This window comes from Saimiri boliviensis, chromosome 6, assembly GCF_048565385.1.
Source record: "Saimiri boliviensis isolate mSaiBol1 chromosome 6, mSaiBol1.pri, whole genome shotgun sequence".
NCBI classification, from domain to species: domain Eukaryota; kingdom Metazoa; phylum Chordata; class Mammalia; order Primates; family Cebidae; genus Saimiri; species Saimiri boliviensis.
The window spans coordinates 16,718,560-16,742,982 of NC_133454.1; the positions used below are offsets into that span (position 1 = coordinate 16,718,560).

Sequence of the window (24,423 nt, forward strand, 5' to 3'; positions counted from 1 at the left end):
AAGAGAAAAAGTGTTAATGATATCATTATCTTAAATCTGTGATATATAGCTGGAGATTGTACAAGAAATCTGATGTCTTCACAGTTTTGGGGGATGAATTGTTTCATTCCTGTAATCATGTAATCATTCAACTTAGTGTATGATTAGCTGAGGGACCTTTCTTGTGACATAATAGAGTGGTGTTCTTGGGGGTTTGTAAAACACCTCATTTAGTTCATGCAGCTAGAAGAGTCATCTATTATTCAGATGAAAAGGAGCTAATAAGGAAAGTCTATTTGCAGTGGAGAAGCACACAGTGGCAAAATAAAGCCATTTAAAATGAGCCATGTTCTTGTCAGTCCTCCCATGAACTGCTGCTTTCAAAGTTGAACTCTGATTTAGTATATTTTTTTGACAATGATTAATTTGCCTTTGTTTCACAGATGGGCAAGTACAATATGAAAATAGAATTAGTGATTTCACAGGAATTTTGCTATGCTTGGTTGACATTTGTTTTAAATAAAGTTTCTTGGCCAGCTTTGGTGTGTAATGAATGAATGAATAAAATAATGAATGAGTGAACAAATGAGTAGTATTAAGCATTCATTAATAAATGTGCCAAACACTTTGATAGGTACTTTTACACGTGGCATTTTAGTTAATTCTCATAGGAATCCTGTGATATAGGTATTATTATTCAACAACTTCCTTCCGTTTTTTTAGCGGTTTAGAAAATTAACTTTCAGATTAAGTAACTCAGAATTGTATAGCAAGTGTCCAAACTAGGACTGGAACATAGACACAAATTTTATTATTCCAACATTGGCATCAAATTTGGTGAGCATTAAGGCCTAAGAAGGGATCTTGTTTTATCTGAATTTTGCTGCTAAGAAAATTCTCACAGGTGGTGTAGAGGGTGATATTTTGGAGTAGCTTTTTCAAAAATGGCAACAGGTTGAAAGTGACTGTCATGAGAAGTGTCAAAGGCAAAATTTTGAGGGGGCATTAATTATTTCAGAAAATACTTGCTGCTAAAATAAAATGTCAAAATTGATTCAGAACCAATAGGCTGGCATTTCTTCAATAAAGACTATACTCCTTCCAACTAGGAGCTGGGTCAGTACTCAAAGGTCTTCACAATATTTCACCTAGGGTCTAAGTGGAAGCAGTGGAAAGCCTGGCTGAAATCACTTATTTACTGGTTCTTTATTCATCTATTTATTTACTAATCAACTAAATAAGAAAACTATTTCAAGTGAAGTTCATGCAGACATGCTAAGTATGACTCTACAAAGGCCAACCAGTCACTACATATGACTAGCTCAAAGGAATCTATACTTAGGGGCAGGTGAGTGGACATAAAGGACTTAGAAATTAAGTGAACACAAAGGGTTAACAATTATGGGAGAACGTGATGGATATTAGAGTCCATTTATATGGGGCCTGACCAAGTATCATTGCAGTTGTGTGTTCTTCAGTAAGACGAATATGGAAGATCTGAGAAAGGGTCTGAGAGAGTAGAAGTTGTGAAGAAAGGTTAAAGACTTTGTGTTGTTTAGTATAAAGAGATTATATGTATTGGGTGAATCTAATAGGTTTATTCTTTTCTGTTAACGTGCACTGAAAAAAAATCAGAAAAGTGACACAGAGCCCTTCTAATTTACTGAGTGCCTAATACAAACCAGATAAAGATGGTTTGTACTTTGCAATACATTATCTCATTTAAGCCTTATAGCAATGCTATAGAATTATCACCATTTTATCGAACAAAAAATAGTAGCTTAGATAAGCTAACTAGATTGGTCAGGCATTCATTGGACTTTGAGTACACTTATTAGTTCTTAATTATGTATACTTTCTTACTGTTAGAAAGTTTTGGTTACTCTTATTTCAGAGTAACCTCGTCAACTGGTTTGTGAACTCATTGATGGCAGAAAGACATTCATATGCCTCTGCCTTACATATTTCAGGAAACTCAATGATAAAAATACAGTGTTTCACTTGCGTGAAGACATCTCTACTAAAGATTAAATGAACATAAGTGGATTTCAATTTACAGGGGAGAAGAGAAGGAAAGGGATTTAACGGTTGAAATCACATAGCTAATAATGACAAAACCTTATGTAGTCTGATTGTCTCCAAAGTTCATGTGTTAACTAAAGACTATGCTTTCTTAATAGGGGTCATAGGGAATAATTCCCTCAAAGAGTTACTAAATAGCAAATAGTATCATAGAGAATAGATGAAAAATTGGAATGTGTTAGCTATAAATGATAGCTGGGATAGTCTACTTGTTAGGAGCTTAGATCTTCAAATCAGATGGCTTAACTTCCAATTTCAATTCTATCACTCAAGCCATAGTCTCTTATTTTACTGTTACCAATATTTTCTCTTTCCTCCCTCTGAAAGAATAATCTACTGTATCTATTTCATCTTAACAAAAAGGGGAATTGAGATTCAGAGAGGCTGAGTAGCTTGCTTAAGTCACACAGAGAGTAGGAAGTAGCAGCATGGCTTCTAGCAGCCAATCTGCTTTTTTCCCTTGCAACATGAACAATGTCTTTTTAAAAATTGCTGTGAAAAGGATCAGCAAAGAAAAAAGATGAATAACTAGCAAATGCCTCTTACTGTGTCCCAGTTTCTGATTAAGTAAAACAATAATAAATAAATGATTAAAATTAAACCCTGGTTACATTTATTGATAATCCTGTTTTTTGTAATTATGAGTCCACTTTGAGGAAAGTTGTCATTAGGAGAAATTCTTTTTTTTTTTTTGAGATGGAGTTTCGCTCTTGTTACCCAGGCTGGAGTGCAATGGCACTATCTCGGCTCACCGCAACCTCTGCCTCCTGGGTTCAGGCAATTCTCCTGCCTCAGCCTCCTGAGTAGCTGGGATTACAGGCACGTGCCACCATGCCCAGCTAATTTTTTGTATTTTTTTAGTAGAGACGGGGTTTCACCATGTTGACCAGGATGGTCTCGATCTCTTGACCTCGTGATCCACCCGCCTCGGCTTCCCAAAGTGCTGGGATTACAGGCTTGAGCCACCGCGCCCAGCTAGGAGAAATTCTTAGTAGTGTATTGTAATGCATCATTTTATACAAGTGATAATTATTGGGAGGAACTGTAAATGTTATCAATCATTGAAATGTCTAATTAAGGGCAGTTATTTTTACTATAAAAATGAATGCGTCATCTCCTTACATTTCCTAGTAATATCTCCTAAAAATATTGCAGTACACCCCCATGCAGTACACTCTCAAATTAGTGCTTTTCAAACCAATAATGAAATGTGTTTATATCTTAAGGTAACAGTGATTCATTTATTTTAACCATAGTGGTTACTGGCTCTAACTATGGAATGCATTGTCATGGAAACCACTTTCCTCCTCATCCTCCCTTCAGTTTAGCCCACAGTTATTATTTGGAGGCAAGAATTAAAGGAAAGCATTTTATCTAATAGAAATAAACAGATAACAGATGTGTGTATATATACATACATATATATATATATATACACACACACACACACACACACACACACATACAGATAAATGAACTCTGATTAAAGTTAAACATAAAAAATAAAGAAAATGAAATATACATTTTGTTTTATATTTTGTCATTTGACTTTATCAATGTAAAGTAGCACAAACTGTAAAATGGGAAATAACTTGAACATAGCAGCCTTAATGCTGCCCTAGAATAGGAGGTCAGCCTTAGCTTGAGTAATTCATTAGGGAAAGACTGTGTTAGATATTATTGGAACATCACAATATAGAGCATACAATACTTTTGGGGTGTCTGAAATCCAAATTATAGGCTAATGAATAAGGGAAATATTGTACAACTTTTTTAGAATCTATTCTCTTTTGGAAAAACCAGCCATAATTATAGATGCTCTGTAGGTGGAAGTGCTCACACAATCACACATTTTATGTTAACATAAAGGAATAAAATGGTAAGGGATATACTTAATCTATAAATGTGACTTTAAATTTCCACAGAAGGCCTCGGACCAGAGTTTTGCTCCTAAAATGTGACCCAGTATGTTTAAGAACATATAGATTAGATCTTCTGCATCCCAGCAGGCGCCAGCTATTCATTAGATTGAATCGGTACTGATTCCTACTGGAGAAATCTACTAGGCAAGGATTCCTGCACTTAGTGTAAGAATCCCAAAACCTTAGGCATGGCTGCCCTCTACAGTTAGAACCAGGTATAACTCAACTCTAAGGGTCTTTCCATGATGATTTTTGCTCATAAAAAGAATACTTTGTTTCATACTGATTTGTGTTCAGAGAAGTCTTATTTCGTAAGAAGGACTTGCATTCTTCTCACAAGAGGGCTGATTTAGATACAGATTTATTGATATTCTAGTGGCCTATGGGATGAAATGTAGGGTTGGGCTTCATAATCTGTATTTATAATAAACATCCTACAGAACTATGACATAATCAGGTTCATTTTCCATTAACTTGGGAGATAAGAGGAGAGTGTTTTGGACATGGGAAAGGGAAACAAAGTTTATAAGGCACTGTCTTTGGCTTAATGGTTTGCAAGTTGATTTGTTCTTTTTTTTCTTAACACATTTAAGCTTTCTAATGAGGAAGCACATCATGATACTGAGGCTCTTATTAGTTTAGAATATAAGTGGTCTGGCATTCTGATGGAACTACATCAGGAGGATGTGGTTCTGGCAGTTTGCCATGGATATTTTGGACTATGTTGTTGCTGTATTTCAGGTTAAATGAGTACTCTTGAGTTTAGTACCCATTAGAAAGAGTCTTTTGGAATTATCACATTCATGTGAATGACAGTCCTGATCCTTCCCAAATAAATTTGAAGACTTTAGAACATGTTTCTGGGGAAGTGTGTTATGTTTCTCATGATGTTGTTTTTTAAACTCTCCTCCTCTACTTTTCTTTGTAAACTTCATCGCTTATTGATTATGTAACTTGAGCAAGTGATACAACATTAAGACGCTCAATTTCTTCCTCTAGGAAAAAAAATGTGTCCAATAATGTCTACCTCTCAAGCTAAGAAATTAAATAAGCTATATAAGTTAAAAGCCACTACCATGTGCTGGGGCTTACCGCAGGAATGTGTTGTTCACTGTATCTGTCTAGTCTTCCTGACAACTCTGTAGGTTAGGGGTTAATACCATTAGTTACAGGTAAGCAAACAGGGGTTCGGATAAGTGACTTACACAAAGCCACATCTAGCACCAGAGCCAGAATCTGATTCCAGACGCTGATGTTTTGCTCTCTTTCCACCAACCATCTGTGAGGCATAGTGCCAGGCACCCAGGTGGCACCCAAAGAGTGCTAGTTTTACCCACTTCCTACCCCTACACCCTTCTTATCACATTTGTTTTTGTCTTCAATAAGCAGTTTTGCAGCTGTGCCAGCCAGCCACATGCTGATTTTTTTTTTTTTTTTGGTCTTTTTGCAATTTTGACAGCTTCAGTTAAAAACAAAAAACAAAACAAACAAATAATAAAGCTTTCATCAGTCGTGTCATTCATACTTCCGGAACAATATAAATATCACTTCTGAGGTTTCCTGGAGCCTGAAAGACATCAAGGTGGGGAAGGGGCAGACTCTTCTTTTTTGAGTTTGACAAATGTTATATCAAATAAAACCTTGGTTCTGAGGCCGCTTCCCTACCCAGGGAGTGAGTAGGTTCAGTAGGTTCGCTGACCCAGAATTCGGAGGCGTAGGGCACCAGCGAAATCATTTTGAGCCCGTTTTCTATCCTAGATTCCTTTGCTGGCCCTCCGCCCTGGGCAGGCTGTTGTCCCCGGGCTGGGAGGATGCTCCCTGCAGGGCTGCGCGAGGGCCTCCCCTTCCTGGGAACTCGGCCTCGTACGTCTTCTACCCTTAGGCAGCTGCAGCGGTGGGGGCCAAATGTGGTCTCGGGGTCACGTCAGCGTGGGGACGTCCCGCGCTCCTACGCTGGGGACTCCTTGGTGGCACCAAGAGCACCCAAAGGCAGGGCCAGGCTGGCGAGCACCGCGCTTCCTCCCTACCTCAGCCCCTCCCTCCCACCCCACTTGCCCAGCCAGCGCTCCCCACAGTGACTCTGGATTGCAGCAAGCCACTGGCTTTTTACCAAATCGGGAGCTGCAGTATGTTTTTTTCCCCCCCTTCTTCTTCTTCAGAGGGAATAATTTCAGCCCCCTTCAGCTCGCATGACAATCTTGTGTGACTGGGGAGAGTAGGCGGGCACATCCTTTTACATGCTAATACTGCCCCACCTCCTTTGAACCCTCCTCTAAGTGCCTCGCTTCCTTTTATTTTTTATGGTTTATTTTTATTTTATTTTATTTTTATTTTACCTCCCCCAAATTCACCATAGGGGGAAAAATCCTTTCTTGGTTCTGTCCCTCCCCCCACACGCCTCGTTCCCCAGGGAAGGGAGACCCCGAGACGCTCGGTACTTGCCCGCGGCGTTGCTTCCACCGGGGCTCCGGGATGGCCACGGCGGGCGCAGGGGGCAGCGATCGAAGCGGCAGCTCGGTCTAGGCTGTCGCTCCATGTGCCCGGCGAGCACCGCGTTCGGGTCCCCCAGCGAGCTGCCACTGCCGCAGCCCGGAAGGAATGTCCCCTGTTGTTAAGGACCCTGACTGTTTTACACCAATGATTTGCCACTGCAAAGTTGCTTGCACCAACAACACTTTATCGTTGATGTTTGGATGCAAGGTAGGACGAGGTTCATGTCTCTTTGATGCATGTTGCCTCCCTGGGGGAGAGAACAATTCCTTTTGTTGCTTGTTTATGTCTCTGCCTGTTGGGAGAGTGACAGAAGCTGCGACTGCTCTGCCCTCTCTGGGAGCCAGCTGGGTTTGGGGGCCAAGAGATCGCACTGATTTTCCGGTGTCCGATGTTGGGCTGGTAACTCAGTGGTGATGGGACCCTGGTCTCTAACATGCAGTGGCTGTAAGAGCAGCTGCGGCTGGGAAATGGGGCACCTTGGGTGGCTCTCTGCTTGGGATCTCCTTATGCATTTAGCTACTGACTGGGCTCCCAACTGCTGATTTGGGAGCTCCTGAACTCATCTCAGGTTACTATCACCTAGAACCCCAACCCCCTGGGCCAACCAGCAGGAGTTAAGTGGGGTGGTCGATGAACTCCAGGTGAAATTGAACACATCAGTTTGCTATTTGACATTTTTTAAAATAAAGAGCTTATTTTTATTTTAGACAGAAAATCTGGAGCTAGGCTCAGGTTGCCCCCAGTTGTGTTGTGTGCTTTCCACTTTTATAAAATCCGCTTGAAATCAACAAACAAATTTTATCAAGAGGTGGCGCAGCTACTCAGTGAAGTTTGTAGTGAATAACTCTCCCACCCCAGATTTTTGTAAAGGTGATTGGTGTTCCCAAAGAAATGAGGTTTGAAGGTTTTTAAAACAGGTTATCATTCATTGCTCCTTTTCTGAAATACATTAATGGTGCTTCCTTCTTGGACCTGATGATGCACTCCCTGAAAAAGATGCGTAGAACTTGATGTTTGCACACTTTTACCGGTTAATGGTCTGAGAGCATGTCCTGTTACTGTAAGATACAAGTCTTTACTTCTTTTTGCTGTGAAAAGCTGGTGGATTTGTCTAGCTTATTTATGTAAAACACTTCATGTGGCTACTATGGTGACTCTATAAGGAGAGAGAGAGAGAAAGAAAAAAAGAGGGAGAGAGCTTGCTTCATCTGAAATAACTAAAATTTGACTTTTCTAGAGTGAATAAATATCACATTGTACCTATTTTTTTTCTTAAAGATAACAGCAGAGATTGGATTGCACAGCTGGTAAGCACCTTGGGCAGTAAAGTTAATGAAACACACACATAGAACTTCATGTATAGTGCTCAGAGGAGGTGTAGGCTTAACAGAAAATTGAGAGTCAGGATTTTAAGTCTTATATTGGTTATGTCTAGATAATCCATCTTCTCTGGGCCTCAGATTTTCTTCTGTAAAATTAGGGTTGTGGATGAGATTATTGCACACCAGGTCTAACAATCTCTGATTATGTCTTTCATGAAGTTGTTGAATGATAATGTTATTGGAATAGATTTTTGTTTTTCTACTCAATATGATAGGTTATACTTCAGGGTTAGTTAAAAAAATATATACTGTCCATACTAAAGAGTAGCTGGTTGTTCCTTTTGAAACCCCGAAGAGTTCTTAGAATTGTTGCAGGTTTGTGTGTTCATCATTGTCAGGAAGATGTATGTGAATGAACAGCACCAATAACCGAGGAGTTAGATCCTCTCCCATACGACCTTCCCCCTCACCTCATGCTCTTATTCTCCCTCCTAATTGCATTTACAGTAGCATCTTTACAGTGGATACTGTTTAAAATCCATTCCCATGAACTTACAAGAATTGCTTTGCTATGCTAAATGATTATTAACAAAGGTGAATGATTTGTCAAGGGAAATTAAATACAAGCTAATTATCAAATAAGAGAAGCTATTGGTGTAGAGATGTTGTTGAATATGCATTCAACCCTTCAAGTTCATTTACAAAGAAGTTTCTTTTATGCTGTTATGTTTTCCCCTGATTTTCAAACCATATTGGAGGGAATTGAAATAATTGCAAGCACACACATTTTTTAAGGCTAAGGAAATACATTAGTTTAACTTCCTTTATGTTTTCTTCTTTTTGATGTTCTGGTTTAACAAATTCACATTATGAGAGAGATTCATGCCAGTAGAGTGAAACAGCTACATCATGTGTATTGGCAGACATTGTTTCTTGAAAATAAATTAATCTTATATGAAAATAAAATAACACTTGTAGAGAATCTACCCTATCCTATTTTGCAAAGTATTTCAATAAGATAATTCTCAAAGCCCTTTATAATGGGATCAATTATCTTATTGTAACCATACTTAACAGATGGTTAATTATAGATTATATATATATATATGGATTCCATTTTATAATATGAAATATGGAAACAGTATTAGAACTTTCTACTGTAGCATTCCTCCTAGTGAAGTTCTTCAACACTATCTGACAGATGACAACAGAATATAATATGAAAAGTTTACCTCACAGGCAGGCTTAGGCTTCAAAGCTAAATTTTATATTTACTATTGATATGATTTATGTAAGTCTCAGTTTCCTTATATGTAAAGTGGCCACAGTAATAACTACTACAGTATATGTTACTATGTCTTTGTGAGAAATAACATTTAAATGAGATCTGTGCAGTACTTACTATGCTTACATTCATCAAATGCTTGTTGCTTTTATATGGCCTTGATTATTTTCACAGCTTCACTGAGAAGGAGCTTGTTACTTATAGGATAAACTGCTCCCACTGTTATTAAGATAGTTCTTTTGATAAATTTTTCATCCTTATTATGAAATCAATCATTACTTTTCCCAAAGTTATTTTTCTCTGCTCTATGCTGTTTATGTGAAACATAGAAACCATTTGTATATTGACATGACATTCATAAAATGAAGTACATTTCTGAAACTTAATGAACAAATCATACTATTGTTCCATTTGATCATTTGACCAGCAAATATTCATTGAGCACACAAGAAATGCTGCAAACTGGAGACGTGGCAATAAAAAGCTCTTGTCCCCTTTGGTCTCAAAGTTAAGTGATACGGCAGATGATTACATTTCTTCAAATATTTGTTTAAAGAAAAAATATAAAATAATGATTTTAGTTGCATCTTTTAGGAATAAAATGGGATTTTAAAAATTATTGAAAAAATCATGGAGACACAGGTTTCAGAAAGGATCCTCCAAAAACCTGCAGTCATTTCAAGATTACCTAATACATGGGAAAATAAGATTATTAGGATGTATATTTATTTCCTTTTCTGAAATATATTTACATGGCAGTCTAAAAACATTTTCACGTATAGGCCAGACTGTCAGTTTCAAAATAACTGCTTGCTCCAATTATCTCAGAATGACTTGAAGGATGCTGAGTAATTTGAGCTTTCAAGCTAGAAACTCAAAAGTTATTTTCTTTTGTTACTTAGCCATCTCCAGGGTCCTCCCTATTACATCCTGAGAGCTATTCAATTCAGTGTACTGACTATATGACTTAATGAATGTAACATGGAGTGTTTTTCTGTGCTAGACACTGTGAGGGGCATTAGAGATACAAATGTAAGTACAACACCAGTTCCTCCTTCTGGGAATTAATTCCAAGCCTATTGAGGAAGTAATTCCACTTCCTTTCTTAAAATACAGATCACCTACAATCCCACCTAACCTTAAGTTCTCATGACAGAAACCAAAATACGCTTGTTCCAAAAAAAGTGTTTCTATTATATCAGTTTCCCCTCTTTTTTCCCCCTGTCCATATGCCATTATCCCACCTACAAAGCGATTTATGGGAATGGACTTTTCATGGGAAAGGAGGTATTTTAAAATGTTGTGTTTTTTTTCTCATGGTAGTTTCTATGTCATTATCAGAAAATAGGCATCAACTTTAACTTAAACTGTTTTCTCCATCCACAAAGATCAAAGCATTGAATTTAATTTCAAGGCCCAGCATATGTAATATTTATCTTTCCTTTATCTTGTCTGTAGCTGCATTGCAAAGGTCCACAGTCCATGTATGTGTGTGTCTCCCTTCTTTTATTCCTCTCTTTTTTCCCCCAATATTCCTAAAACAAAAAAAGAAAATACAAACATAAAAGGTAGAATATTTGTTATTTGTCCTAATATTCTAAAAATACTTCATAAACTACAATATTATTGAAAATTATTCCATTTATTATTTAGACAGAATTTTGCTCTTGTTGCCCAGGCTGGAGTGCAATGGCACGATCCTGGCTCACTGCAACCCTGTCTCCCAGATTCAAGCGATTCTCCAGCCTCAGCCTCCCGAGTAGCTGGGATTACAGGCATCCACCATCACACCCAGCTATTTTTTTGTATTTTAAGTAGAAACAGTGTTTCTCCATGTTGGTCAGGCTGGTCTTGAACTGCCGACCTGGATAGACACTTCTTCAAAGGAGACATTAAAATGGCTAATGAGTACATGGAAAGGTGCTCAACATCATTAAGCATCAGGAAATTAAGAATCAAAACCACAGTGAGATATCATTTCATACTATTAAAATGGCTATTATCAAAAAGACAAGAGATAACTAGTGTTGTCAAGTTTATAGAGAAAAGAGAGCCTATGTACACTGTTGGTGACAATGTATGTTGCTGTGATCATGATGGAAAACAGTGTGAAGGTTTCTAAATGTATTACAAATAGAACTACTGTATAATCTGGCAATCCTCCTTTGGATTTATAACCAAAGGAAATGAAATTAGCATCTCAGAGAGATATCTGCATTCTCATCTTCACTGCAACACTATTTATAATAATTGACAATGCCCAAGATATGAAAACAACTTAAGCGTTCATTGACAGATGAAGAAATTGTGGCATGTACCTATCTTTCTATAGAAAGATACATGCATATGTGTTTTACAAATAGAATATTATCCAACCTTTAAAAAGAAAGATAACCTGCCATTTGCAACAACGTGGATAACCCCAGAGGGCATTAAACTAAATGAAATGAACTGAAGGTAGAAAGAGAAACACGGCATGATCTCACTTATATGTGGAATCTTAAAAAAAGTAGAATACATACCAATTCAGTAGAGTGATGGTTGTGAGAGATGGGGAGGAAATTGGAAGATGTGGGTTGCCACAAACAAAGTTGCAGTTACATAGAATGAATAAACCTAGAGATCTAAGGTACGGTGTCAGGAATGTAGCTAATATGGTATTGTATACTGGAAATTTGCTAAGATTTTAGGTGCTCTTACACACACACACACACACACACACACACACACACACACATACACAGAGATCATGGGTATGTTAGTTGATTTGACTATAATAACCATTTCACTATATAAAAAACATTATATTGTATTTTTAAAAGAAACATGGCTAAAACTTGAGCACATCTCTCTTTCTCATGATAGCCATTTGTTAATATAACAGCTCAGCTGAACCACTGTGAAGCCCCTAGGTCACATAAGATATATTTAATATTGTTTTTATATATTAGGATAGGGGAAAGTTTTTGAAAATATTATCGATCTCTGAAAGTTGTTTTTTTTCTAGTGAATATTTGGACATTTATATAACTGTCCTACCCCTCAAAGGAAAGGAGTCATCTTCTAGAAAGCAGCCTCCCTTTCTCAGTGACTCTCCCAAAAGAGAGAACAGGAAAGTAAAAAGAAGGTTAAAATGGAAGAAAATGGAAAAACAAACAAACAAACAAACAAAAAACAACAACAAAAAAAGGAGGGAATCAAAAGAAGAAAGGAATTAGTTCAAGAACAAAAAAAGCAAAAGGAACGGATGAAAGAATTTGATTTTCTTATACATCTATGCACTGTCTTAGGTGTCTTAGAAGTGTTATTTCTTCCAATCTGCATCATTACCAGGCAGACAGAAAAAGAAGCAGGGAAGGAAGGAATATAGAACAGAAAGATGTGGGGGAAAGAAGATAAAGGGAAAGTGGGTTGTGGGCTCCCAGCCTCCAGAGGGTGCCCTAACACTCACCCAAAATTCAAGGGCCTGTCAGCACCTCCTTAGTGGACAGTTCCCTAGTACCCTCTGGCTTTCTCCACCTCTCCCAGACCCCTTTTTCCTACTTAGATAGTCTCTCTGTGGCAGAGGAGTAGTTTTGTTTGCCCATTTGTTTATTTAAATGTGGAAAACTTTGTTATAAAACTTTAGTGGTAGCAGAGGAGCCATCAATTCATATATCATTATATATAGTTTTGTCGCTAGCAGAGTAGTTTCCCCTTACGTATTTTAAATATTGCTAAAATTTGACAATTAACAGTTAACCATCCTTTTGCTATTTTGGCTTTTTTCCCCTTAAATTTTGTACTATTAAAAATAAAACATTGTGGGGAATAAGTCTTTTTGTATTTAAAATTATTTCCTTTGGATAGGATGGAATAAGTAAAATTGCTAAGTCAGATTTTTAAAATAATTTAAGATGCTTGATGATGGGTATTACTGCATTTATTTTAATCATACTTGTATCAATTTATACTGCTGCAAGCTATTTTGTATGTCATCACATTCTTCATCATTATGGATTCGTAAATAAGAGGTAGTCTAGTTTTTATCCTGTGGATTGGGTTAAAACTCTGTTTGACTTTGAGTTAATAAGAGTCTCATGACTATGTTGGTTTGTCTCACCTTAAAAATATCTAATATGCAAAAAGTCCAAATGTTCAAAATTGGTACATTAAGGAAACAACTATTTATATTGCCAAGACTTAGTTTGTCTGTCAACACATGCACACACTGACCTGCTACCAGTTGTCAGACACTGTTTTCACAAATGTCAACTCATTTAATCTTCACAGTGACCCTTTGAGATGGGTATAGTAGTTATCTCAATGTTACAGATAGAGAAATTGGGGCCCAGGCAGTTTAAATAATTTGCCCAAAGATATATAGGTCTTAAATAGCAAAGCCAAAATTTGAACCTAAGCAGGTTAGATCGATATTCTACACTCATTTCCAATATAATTTTTGTACTCTTTCAAATAGCAGGATCCTATACTTAAGTGCCTTTAAGCTATAATTTGCGAAAATGTTGTTTGCCCACACCTGAATTTGAAAATAAGGTACACTGATCAAAGGAGTCAGTTTTATTGTACAAAAATTTCTTTTGAGAGGAGTTTGATCCAAGCACAATTTCTCATAGTATTCACACTATCATTTTCCACATGAGGTTATTAAATCATATGGACAGTAGGTGACTTACTGAAGGTCACACAGCAAGTTATACAGCCATGGCTACAACTAGGTCTCCTAGTTCCTAACTCAATGTTATTCTTTCTATGTCATGACCTCTCTCTAACTGAACTAGAAGTTTTGTAAATCAAGGTGAGAAAAGAGAAACTGACAAGTTTTATCTGAAAGAAGCTGGAGAAGTAACACCCTGCTTTCAGGACTGCTGTAAAAATTAAGTGATATATCACATATCAAAACATTTAACACAATGCCTGGTATGTGGTAAATATAAAATATGTGGCTTTTTTTCCATTTTATGAAACCACTTTGCATATTGCTGAGAAGTTGGAGATTGTTGATAGAGTCAGCTGAATAGTGTTAAATCAAACACTTTGAAATTCATCTATTAGTAAATTGGGTTTGTTTTAAGCTACCAACGCATTGTTGAAGTCTTCTGATGCTACAAAAGGCAGAATCTGGAAGTTTATATAATTCACACCAAAAGCAAAAATCCTACATTATACCTGACCCAGAAAGAGAAAATGAAAAATGAGCTAATGAGTTTAACAGGTGCTGAATATCCCAAACAAGCAGGCTGCATGTACCCTTTGTCCTCTTTGACAATATAAACTTGCCACTTCAAGGTCTTTTACAGTTTTTATTTGTAACAGAAAACTTGGGAGAAAAACCCTGAATATAAAAAAATAAGGAGGGTTAATTTTTATGCCACCATTAAAATATGTTCACAGAAAGAGAATGTTGAATTGTGGAATTCAGAATCCTGAAAGAACTCAGACTTTAAGAATTCTTCTGCCTTGTACTCATTTATGGATTTCTAGGTAAAGTTTTAAATAAAGTACATATGGATAAATGTTTCCCAGTATCCTTTGAATTAAATTACCTCTGGACTCTAATGGCATTTAATACTTAATAATTGCATCCTAATTGTAATATTCGGTTGTAAATTCTGTTTTCTTATTCATTTGCCCATCTGAACTGGGTCAAGGGCCATATTATATTCATTTAGTATAATGCCTGGAAGATCCAGTGAATATAACTATGCCTGTTCCACAGCACAGTTAATAAATATTTGTTGATTGAATGAGTGAGTAATATAGGTGCTCATAAATGTTTACTGAATGTAGAAGTGAAAAAATAAATGGTGCCTATTTTGTTATTTATTTGACCCTTTTGTTTAAAATTTGTTTTTGATAACTCTTGTGTTATCAGACTTCCCAGAGATTATGTTCCCTGAAATAAAGACCAGGCTATTACCTAATGTGCTACCTTGATGTGGTGGTTAACTTTATCTGTCATCTTGACTGGGCCAGACATTTGGTTAAACATTATTCTGGGTATATCTGAGAAATTGTTTCTGGATGAGATTACCGTATAAAGCAGATTGTCCTCCTGGATGGGGGAGCCTCATCCAACTAATTGAAGACCTGATTAGAACAAAAAGGATAAGTAAGAAGGAACTCCTCCTGCCTGCCTGATTTGAGCTGATGCATTGACATTTACTGTCTTTTGACCTTGAAGTGAAGCATTGGCTCCTCTTGGGATTTGAGCCTGCTGGCTTCTGTGCTAGAACTCATATCGTTAGCTTTCCCAGTTCTTAGGCCTTCAGTCTAGAATTGGAACTGCATGTTGGCTCTCCAGGGTCTCTAGCTTGTTGACTGCTGACTTTGGGACATAACCTCCATAATCATGGGAACCAATTCATATCTGGGTGGGAGAGGATAGAGAGACTGATATCTCTCTCTTTTTCTCTCTCTCTCTCTCTTTCTGTCTCTCTCTCTCCCCTACTGGTTCTGTTTCTCTGGAGAACCATGACTAATACAGTTAGTATCTGTGGTGAAATTCCTGGAAATGTCATCACTAATAAGCCATTCTTGTCTAGTAAGGCACAGAGAAGCTAAAAACTCATAAACACAATCAGATCTTCATATCAAGGTGATCTTATTGAAATTAAAGTTGTTTTCTCATAATGTTATGGATTTACTTTATTATAAGTCACAGATTATACTTCCAGAGATACCATAGTAGAAAACATTTAAAACTATTTTAATGATTTTTTCAGATATATATATATATATATATATATATATATATATATACACACACACACACATATATACACACACATATATATGTGAATGTAGTTGCCAGGTGAATGAGCACATTATATATCAGTGATTTTAAAGAATACGGTATTTTTTCCTGTGTAAATTTAAATGATAGGGTCGGATAGAGTAAGAATATTGTCTTAAATGATGGCTTCTGGAAATCTTATATGTAAGGTAATATATTTGAAACTTCACTTTGTGTGCGTGTGTGGTATGTAATTGCTAACATAAAATACATAATTTTGATGGTGTTTCATTGCATTATCTTTAGAGCAATTTTTTCCAAATTCTTAGAGTAGTTTAAATTATTTAATTTGATGAATGAGCACACTAAAAGCAGTCATCTCTAAAATGCTGGTCCAGTGCACTATAACTGCCTTAATATCCACATTATGAATTAAACCAGCCGGGGATTAATGGTACCACTGCATCATATCTCAAATAATGATACTATTGTATTTTCAAATAATAATAACATTACTTTTATAAGTGCTCAAATAAGATGGCAGCTGCTTACATGTCAGTTGGCTTATTATCTAAGAGTAGGAGACTTTGATTTTTCTCTTGGAGCCATGTCTCCATGTATCCTTGTTATGGTTTGGTGAACATCTCCGTTTGGAGAAATGTAGGTACACTTGTCCGTTAATCAATTTCTAGTTGTGTCTTGAGCATGTCTATTATGCTTATTTAACATTGTCGTGGGCACCTCAGGTTAGTACTCAAACATGGTAAAATAGTTTCTGCCTTGGGGCCCTTTCAGTATGACTGGTGAGCTAATACTAAGGAATACACTTGTAAAAAAAAAACAATTCACAGAGCAGGTTGGACAAAACCTTTTTGGGTGATCAACGTGCACAATATTTTATTCTAAGGACTTTACATGAATCAGCCTATATACTATTCAAAATAGATCCATTTAGGAAGTCATTAATTGCTATGTAACACTATCTCTTCGTATGCATAACTGATATCAAATGAGGGCCCATACAGTAGTTCATACTTTAAAAGTAGTCTCATACTTCAGTAGGTTGGAAGGCCTTCCTCCAGATAAAGAGAGGGCAAAAGAACGATTGATGTCTTTAGGTATAGTCAGAGAAGGATTTTCGGAGGTAATAAAACTTAATCTTGGTTTTTTAAAGTTTGTACTGTTTCAGAAATGAAAAATAATTTGGCTTTGGATTCAAATTTGCCATTGATCTCTATAGTCCAACACTTCTCAAGAAGTGGTGTAGCGGTGTAGTATTGAAGGTATATCTTCCCCTTGGATAGAAGTGGAAAGGGAGAAAGGAGGGAGGAAGAAGTGAAGAGAATGTTAGATTATATATCCTATTCTACCCTCTGTTCCAAGCAGAGATACTCTGAGTGTGCTCTTGGTTAGGCAGACATAAATGTAAGAAGCAGGTCCTGAGGGTAGAGTTTGGCATTACAAAGTATCATGACTAAACTAGTAGACCTGTGACTTTGGGGAAGCTCTTTCACTTCTCTGAGCTCTAGTTTCTTCATCTGTATAACAAAGGTAAGATATATTTAGTTTGTTTGTTATACCAACCAAATAAGAAAGCAACTAATACAGCATCTCACATGTAGTAGCCATTAAGTAAATATTAGTTTTCTTTCTCTTATTCTCTTAGATGCAGTCCTTTCTCTTTTATTTGCAATAATGTAGTACAAAATAACCTAGAGAGAATCTTTTTCATGTTCATACCCAAGATTCAGGAGTGAGAAACAAAAGAGTTAACTATGTAAACCAGATCATATATTAACTATATTCAGTCTTCCTTCACTGAGTATTCACCAAGTGCCATCACTTTGCTAGATAAGGTTTCATTTATCATCTCTAGCATATTATTAACATATCCTGTTTTCTCCTATTTGAAGTGGTTGGCATAACCCTTCCCATCTTCATTATTTCACTTCAGAGTCGGCTAGAGAATGCTTCCAAACCCCAAAGCAGCTTTCATGTGAGCACGGATTCAGTAATGTGTGTGTTATTATAGCCTTTGTTAACAGATGTGTTGGTGCCTAAAGGTATTCAACTAGATAACTATTTCTCTAACATTTGCTGCCTAAGACAATTTTGTTTGAAATACTGGTATGTTTTATTTTCTTTATTTAAAAGGCCAGATGACAATCCAAAAGATATGCTCCTTGGGATTCTGCAGGCCTGCCTAATGCCTAAATAAACTTTTTATGAATTTTGTTAAATGAGACATTTTCTCTCTGTGCTTTTGCATTGCCCTTTGCTGGAGCTATTTCCCCAACAAATTACTATGGTTGGTCTCTCAAGCCAGAGGAAAGAAAGAAAAGGGTTTTATAATAAAAATGCTGACAGGTTCTTATCTACATCAGTATGAGTGGGGATGCTATGATCTCATTTATTGTAGAAACCAGATGCCTGTTTTGGCTGAAGGGATAACCAGCCACTTCCAGAGCTCTAGGGTTTTAAATTTTTATCTTGAAAAGTTTGCAAAGAAAAAAAATGTAGCTGTAGATAAATAGGAAACCCAGAATAGGCAAACTGCACCTTTGTTCTTCCAATAGAAGTACTAACCTGAATTTCAAAAAGGATCTTAGATAAAAGTGGTCATAAGGTTTAAGAGTCTAAATATGAGGATTGTGTATGTGCTTGCTGTGTATATAACTTGCCTGTTCATGACGGTTTTATCTGGCAATTTATAATGTACTGTCAATCTTAATCTCACTCATGTTAAAATAATATTTATTGTTATTATATAGAAAGCCTTCTGAAACTAGTTATACTTTATCCCTCATTACAACATCTCTGTGAGGTAAATATTTTTATAGACAAGAACACTAAGGCATATTAAGGTGAAAATCGTCTTTATTAGAAAGGTTCAAGCATCAGGCTGAAGACCATTTTTCGATAATATTTTTTTCGGATGATCAAAGAACTATTTGGAGGCTAGACTAGATGGCCCGAAATTAAAGTTCCTTTAATATTAATACTTAAATTCAGCTGTGCTGTGCTCACAGTGACCAACCCCATAGTCATGGCACTTGGGTTTAAGCCCAGATTTCTGACTCTGAGCCCAGGGAAAGTCTTTGTTTTTCTTGTTTGTCCCTCTTTGAGCATTTTCTAGGACTGACCATGCTTCCAAAGTGTTAAACCAAATTATGGATGCTACCAAGAGCAAAATTTCATGTATGCATTTATATGATCAAAATGAGTGCATTTTACCTAATCTGAAAGCCAGAGGCTATATAGCACAGAGGCCTCAGCAAATGCATACTCTCAGGTAAAATTCCATCTGTGCAATGAAGGCTGACAAATGTTTCAGATAATAAGGGCAGACGTAGGGCTGAATGACTTCAGAATATTAGTTTCTTCTTTCCTCTGGCTTCTCACCTTTGACAGCCAGCTCCTAGCTTAGGAATATAGCTTATTTAGTCTTATAACAGATAAGAGTATTTAGTTGGGCCAGTGGAATTCACTGCTGGCTTTCTCTTTCATTCTTTTACATCCCACTTCAGAAGTCCAGGACCTGGCTATTACCTTGATACTTCCAGTTAAATTAATTTCATGTATACCTCCATTATCAATTATTTACACTTTAGTGTCAAGCCAGGAAATTCAGCAACTATTTGCATGTACCAGAAGTTCTGCTACTTCTCCTGTAGAGAAGGGATTTCTGGAGTCAAATATATCTTTGAATGAAAAAATAATCTTTATCTCTCTGTAAAATAGCTTAAGTAGTAAATGTTCTCGTTCTAGGGAGGCAGCTAAAAATCACTTATAGATTTGATCTCAAATTAATCAGCATTCTACTAATAATCAAACTCTAGGTATTTCCTTGTGGAGCTATATTTGCTAGGTCTGGCCAATTTTCAGATGTTGCTGGACCCTCATCCATGTTTTTTGTTCCATTCATTGGACTCAGGAAGATAACTGAAATTTTTCTGAGCAGAATGGATAATCTGAAATGTATTATTTTTCATGATCATAGCTAGGTGTTCTGAAATTTTGAATAAGCATGTGGCATTAGTATACAATTCTACTTTAAATATAACTTTAAAGAAGAGGTCTATCTAGAAAACGCCAGACTTCATTTGCAGTTGTTAGATTAACTTTTTGTCTTTACATTTAATTGATAATATTTTACTTAGTTTCTCTCTGAAGTAGTTTTGGAAAACTGTATAGCAACTTCAACACCAATGTAATGAAATTTGTAGCAAATTAAGAGATAATGAATGGACTTAAATAGGTTTATAAAAGTCCTGCCTCCTTCCCTGCCTACCTCCTTCCCCCACCTCTCTCCCTCCCCCCTCCCTTTCCTTCCTTCCTTCCTTCCTTCCTTCTTTCCTTCCTTTCTCTTTCTTTCCTCCTGTCTCTGTTTTCTTGCTTATATCTTTGTTTTACTAATTGTATGTCAAGATTTCTTTCTTACTTTCTGTCTGGAGAAGCAGATTTTCTAAAATAAGTTTCATCGGTCTCAGGGTATTAATGTTCACAACTTGAATGTTGTGTTTCATAGATGATGGTGGTTTTGGAGATCCTTATTATCTATCACAGGCTCAGTTCCATTTAATCTATTTCTATGTTGAATTAAGATATTTCAATATATCGCTCGGAAAATAGTGATGAGATGATTTATACAGTACATCTAAAGTCACTTAATTTCAAATGAATAATACTGACTCGTTGAACAGTTTGAAATCTTTCCTTGTATAGAGTCTGGCTGTTCAGAGTCCCCATGGCACTCTCTATATAGTTGCATTTGGCACTGAATTGTGTTAGCACATTGCGCTATTATTTAATTTTTCCATATAAACATTCTACTTATTGCCAACAAGACCATTCTTTTATTTAGCAAATACAGTATTGATCCTTTTTTACACTTACCTGGTATCTTACAATGGAATGGACTCTATCCAAGAAGGGAGGTCATCAAGGAAATATTAATAGTATTCCTTCAGGACTCAGTTTGTATCATCTCCTCATGGAAGACATTCCTGGACTTTAAATCACCTCTGTTCACATGGGGTCATGGACTTCGTTCCTTTATATGGAACTCAGTTGTCACAAGGTTGTAAATATCATGTGGTATAAGAGTCTGGGACTTAACATCCAGAACACCTAGCTACTATTATAGTGCTTATAGCATAAGCTCAATTTATCATGTTTGTTGAATGAATGGTTTATATAATCTTTAAGTTTAATTATTTAGGCAATTGTGACCTAGTGTTAATTTCTGAGAAGGACCTGTCCTACTTTTGTTAAAGCTTCCCATGCCTCCCCAATAATAGCATCTATCATACTTCATTCTTAGTGTATTTTTATCTGCATATAATTTCTACTGAACTCCACTTCATGACAGCAAAAGGAAAACGAGGCATTTGATAAATATATATTAAACAAACAAATAAGTGAATTCCTTGGTCACCAAGACTGAGACCTAGAGGTTGGTTGATAAGTATTTGATGAGGGAATGAATGGACGCGTGAATGACTATAAACATAATTCCATAGTAACCTATATTTTGTGAGTTAGTTTAAATCCATCTTAAAACAATCAATGATTTTCTACCAGCTGAAACGGATTTGTTTTGCTTTTATTGCTTATCAAATAAGCAGCTTTTGTCCTCTGACTTAGAATTCATGTATTGTCTAGTGTCTTCAATAAAATTGAATGATTTGCAATAGGACTGGTAAGAAGAGTTGGTCATGTACTTCATAGGATGGGGCCAGGTTCCAGTGCTGTGACAGGAACCTGTCAGCCATGGTGCTCTGGTCTTCTGGTTTTATTAGACATGTGGGCATGAAATGGTCCAGGGAAAGGAGATCTCTGAAAAAATCCCCTATGTGTAGGGTGTTTCTTAGTACCATTGTCTTCTGCATCCCAGCTACACTAGAATTCCAGTCCTTGTGTGAGTCTTTCTGAAGTAAGTCATTTATTTTCCATTTGTTAAACTACTTTGAATGCTTAATTCCCTTTAAGAAATTGTTATGGCCAACTAGGCAGAACTGCTAAAGACTGTTGCTAAGAGCAACCAGCTAAAAAGTTTGTTCTTAAATTAACTAACAAGCCACCTCAAATTTTTTTTCTAGAAATGAGTCTGTGCACGTGTGTGCATGCTCACGTGGCTACTTAAATTTAGCTATATCTATATCTATATCTATATGTACATATATATGAATTAACTAGTTAGTACCTATAGATTCAGCTTAAATCAGGGTTCCTGTCTAGAATAACAAATCAAGAAGCAGGAAATGACAATGCTTTGTGAAAGTAACAAAATTAATTAATTAATTAATTACTTAGGAAAAGCTCTGGTCAGTAACAGTTAAGCCATTTGAATAGCAAAACTCTCCACATTTCCGTATTTTTAAACCATTATGTTGGTGTGAATTTGAGGCTGCATGTGGAAAATATAGGTTGTATACTCCATGAGGGCTATGGCTGTCTCTTATTTATGTATCACTTAACCTCAAATTTTCAGCATGATACCTCACACATAGTGGGTGCTTATTAATATTTGCTGTATAAATGAATGACTGTATAGATGGTAGTCCTATTTTATCAATGAGAAACTAGAGGCCCAGAGTAATAAATAACTTTCCATAGGTTTATAGAGCTAAACAGGCTAAACTGGTCTTCAAACTCAAGTCTGCCAAACTCTGAAAACTGTACTCTGAAGCAAAGTATTGTTTCTTCTTTTAAATACTTTACAGAAGAAAAAAGCTTTGCAGAACCCAGATTTAGACTCTTTATGATTTAAGAATCAGTATCTGTGAACATAGTGTGTCATAGAGGTACAGATGTGAGTTTGCAAATTTAACAGATCTGGATTAAAAACTCCTACCACTTATTAGCAGTAAAGCCAAGGGAAGGAAACTTCCTGAAAACTTGTCTTCAAGTACAAAATGAAGATATTAGTGGCATATTAAAACACATATTGTAAGAATTAAATGAGATTATAAATTAAATATACAGGCAGTAAATAGGACATATGCTAAGAAATACTGCCCATTATTACTGTTATTCAAAGCAGAGGAAAAAACAATATAGTAATGTGCTATTCTGGGGAATGTATTATCTTAAAATACATGCATAAATACATACACACCCATATATATATGTATATATATATATATATATGTATGTATATATGCATGCACATGCATATATACATCTCATCACTACCTACTTTCAGCACTGTTTTTTAAACTCAGAAGAGACTAAAAATATTATCCAGGAGCTCTTATGGACGTCTCTAGTCTAAAAAATGTATTTTTATTCTCTTATTTAACACTTTCACTGAGAGTATCTTCAATTTGCTTATGTTAATTGTTATCAATTTACATATCCAAACTTGTTTTTTTTCTCTTAACTCAATCTCTCAAGACCCAAGTGACTAATTGTATGTTAATGTTTTGAAAAAACTATAGTTTAGTGTGGGGTATTTTATGGAATTAAGTTTTATTTTTTTATCTCCTAGTTTGTAGTGGACAACTGTGTGATCCTTGCAAACACGAATGCTAAACATTTGTTTCCTTCATTTCTTTAATGACTTTTTTCAGCACCCACGGCTTATCTTGGTAGAAACCATCTTCAGTATCCTATGGCTTTGTTCAAATCTAATCTGAGGAAAGAAAAGTTGATGATGTAGAGCAAGTCTGGGTCTCAGGGTTTTCTTCAGAGAAATTTAGCAAACCTTACTACAGCAGACACAATGGAAACTGTGATTCATGTGTACGGTAGCACCTAACAGTCTTTCTGGTAAAGATGGCACATTCATTTTTTTTTTTTTAAAGAAGGATGACTCAATTAATCTAAGCACAGGAACACTTCATTCATCTAGCATAATAAGGAAAGTGTGGGTTCTGCTTAAGCACATTTTTCTCAAATAAGGTAAACCCCATTTAAATGTATAAAATATTTTTTATTTTTAAGAATTTTTGGTGAAACTTTTTAGAAGTATAAACCCCCTGTTTCAGTGATACTATAAGGACAAAATGATATCAGGCATGAAAACTCTGTAGGAAAAAGTTGATTATCTCAATAGGCAATTATTAATTCATTTGCTTTTTTATCTCAATAAGTAATTATTAATTCATTTGCTTTTTAACAAGTATTTATAGATGTTTTCATGTGCCAGACACTAAGGCAATGATGAAGAAAATAGATGTAATCCCAGCACTTTGAAAGACTGAGGCAGGCAGATCACGAGGTCAGAAGATTGAGACCATCCTGGTCAACATAGTGAAAGCCTGTCTCTCCTTAAAAAAATACAAAACTTAGCTGGGCATGGTGGTGCCTGTCTGTAATCCCAGCTACTCGAGAGGCTAAGACAGTAGAATCATTTGAACCAGGGACTCAGAGGTTACAGTGAGCTGAGATCCTGCCACTGTGCTCCAACCTGGTGACAGAGCAAGACGCTGGCTCAAAATAAATAAATTAATTAAATTAATAGATGTAGTCCCTCCTTCACAGAGTTTATAGTGTAGTGGAAGAGCAAGAAGACTTAAATCCATATACAGCAACAGCTAGACAGAAGAGAAAGACATGATAGGAGATTGTATATATAAGGCCTGATTTAAACTGTGAGGT

At 36.2% G+C, this 24,423-nt stretch overlaps 1 protein-coding gene across 14 annotated transcripts in view; it reads left to right on the forward strand.

Moving 5' to 3' along the window:
* DLG2 (discs large MAGUK scaffold protein 2) overlaps window positions 1-24,423 on the forward strand; it is a 2,103,224-nt gene that overhangs the window by 825,764 nt on the left and 1,253,037 nt on the right. For 2 of the 14 annotated variants that reach the window (XM_074400264.1, XM_074400263.1), the window contains exon 1: window positions 6,032-6,683. The exons of 11 other annotated variants lie outside the window; for them this stretch is intronic. In XM_074400264.1, coding sequence (XP_074256365.1) covers window positions 6,582-6,683 — 102 coding nt within the window. In that variant the 5' untranslated portion in view covers window positions 6,032-6,581. Of the gene's footprint in view, window positions 1-6,031; window positions 6,684-24,423 lie in introns of those variants that run through there. One more of the 14 variants, XM_039462198.2, reaches the window with a different exon arrangement.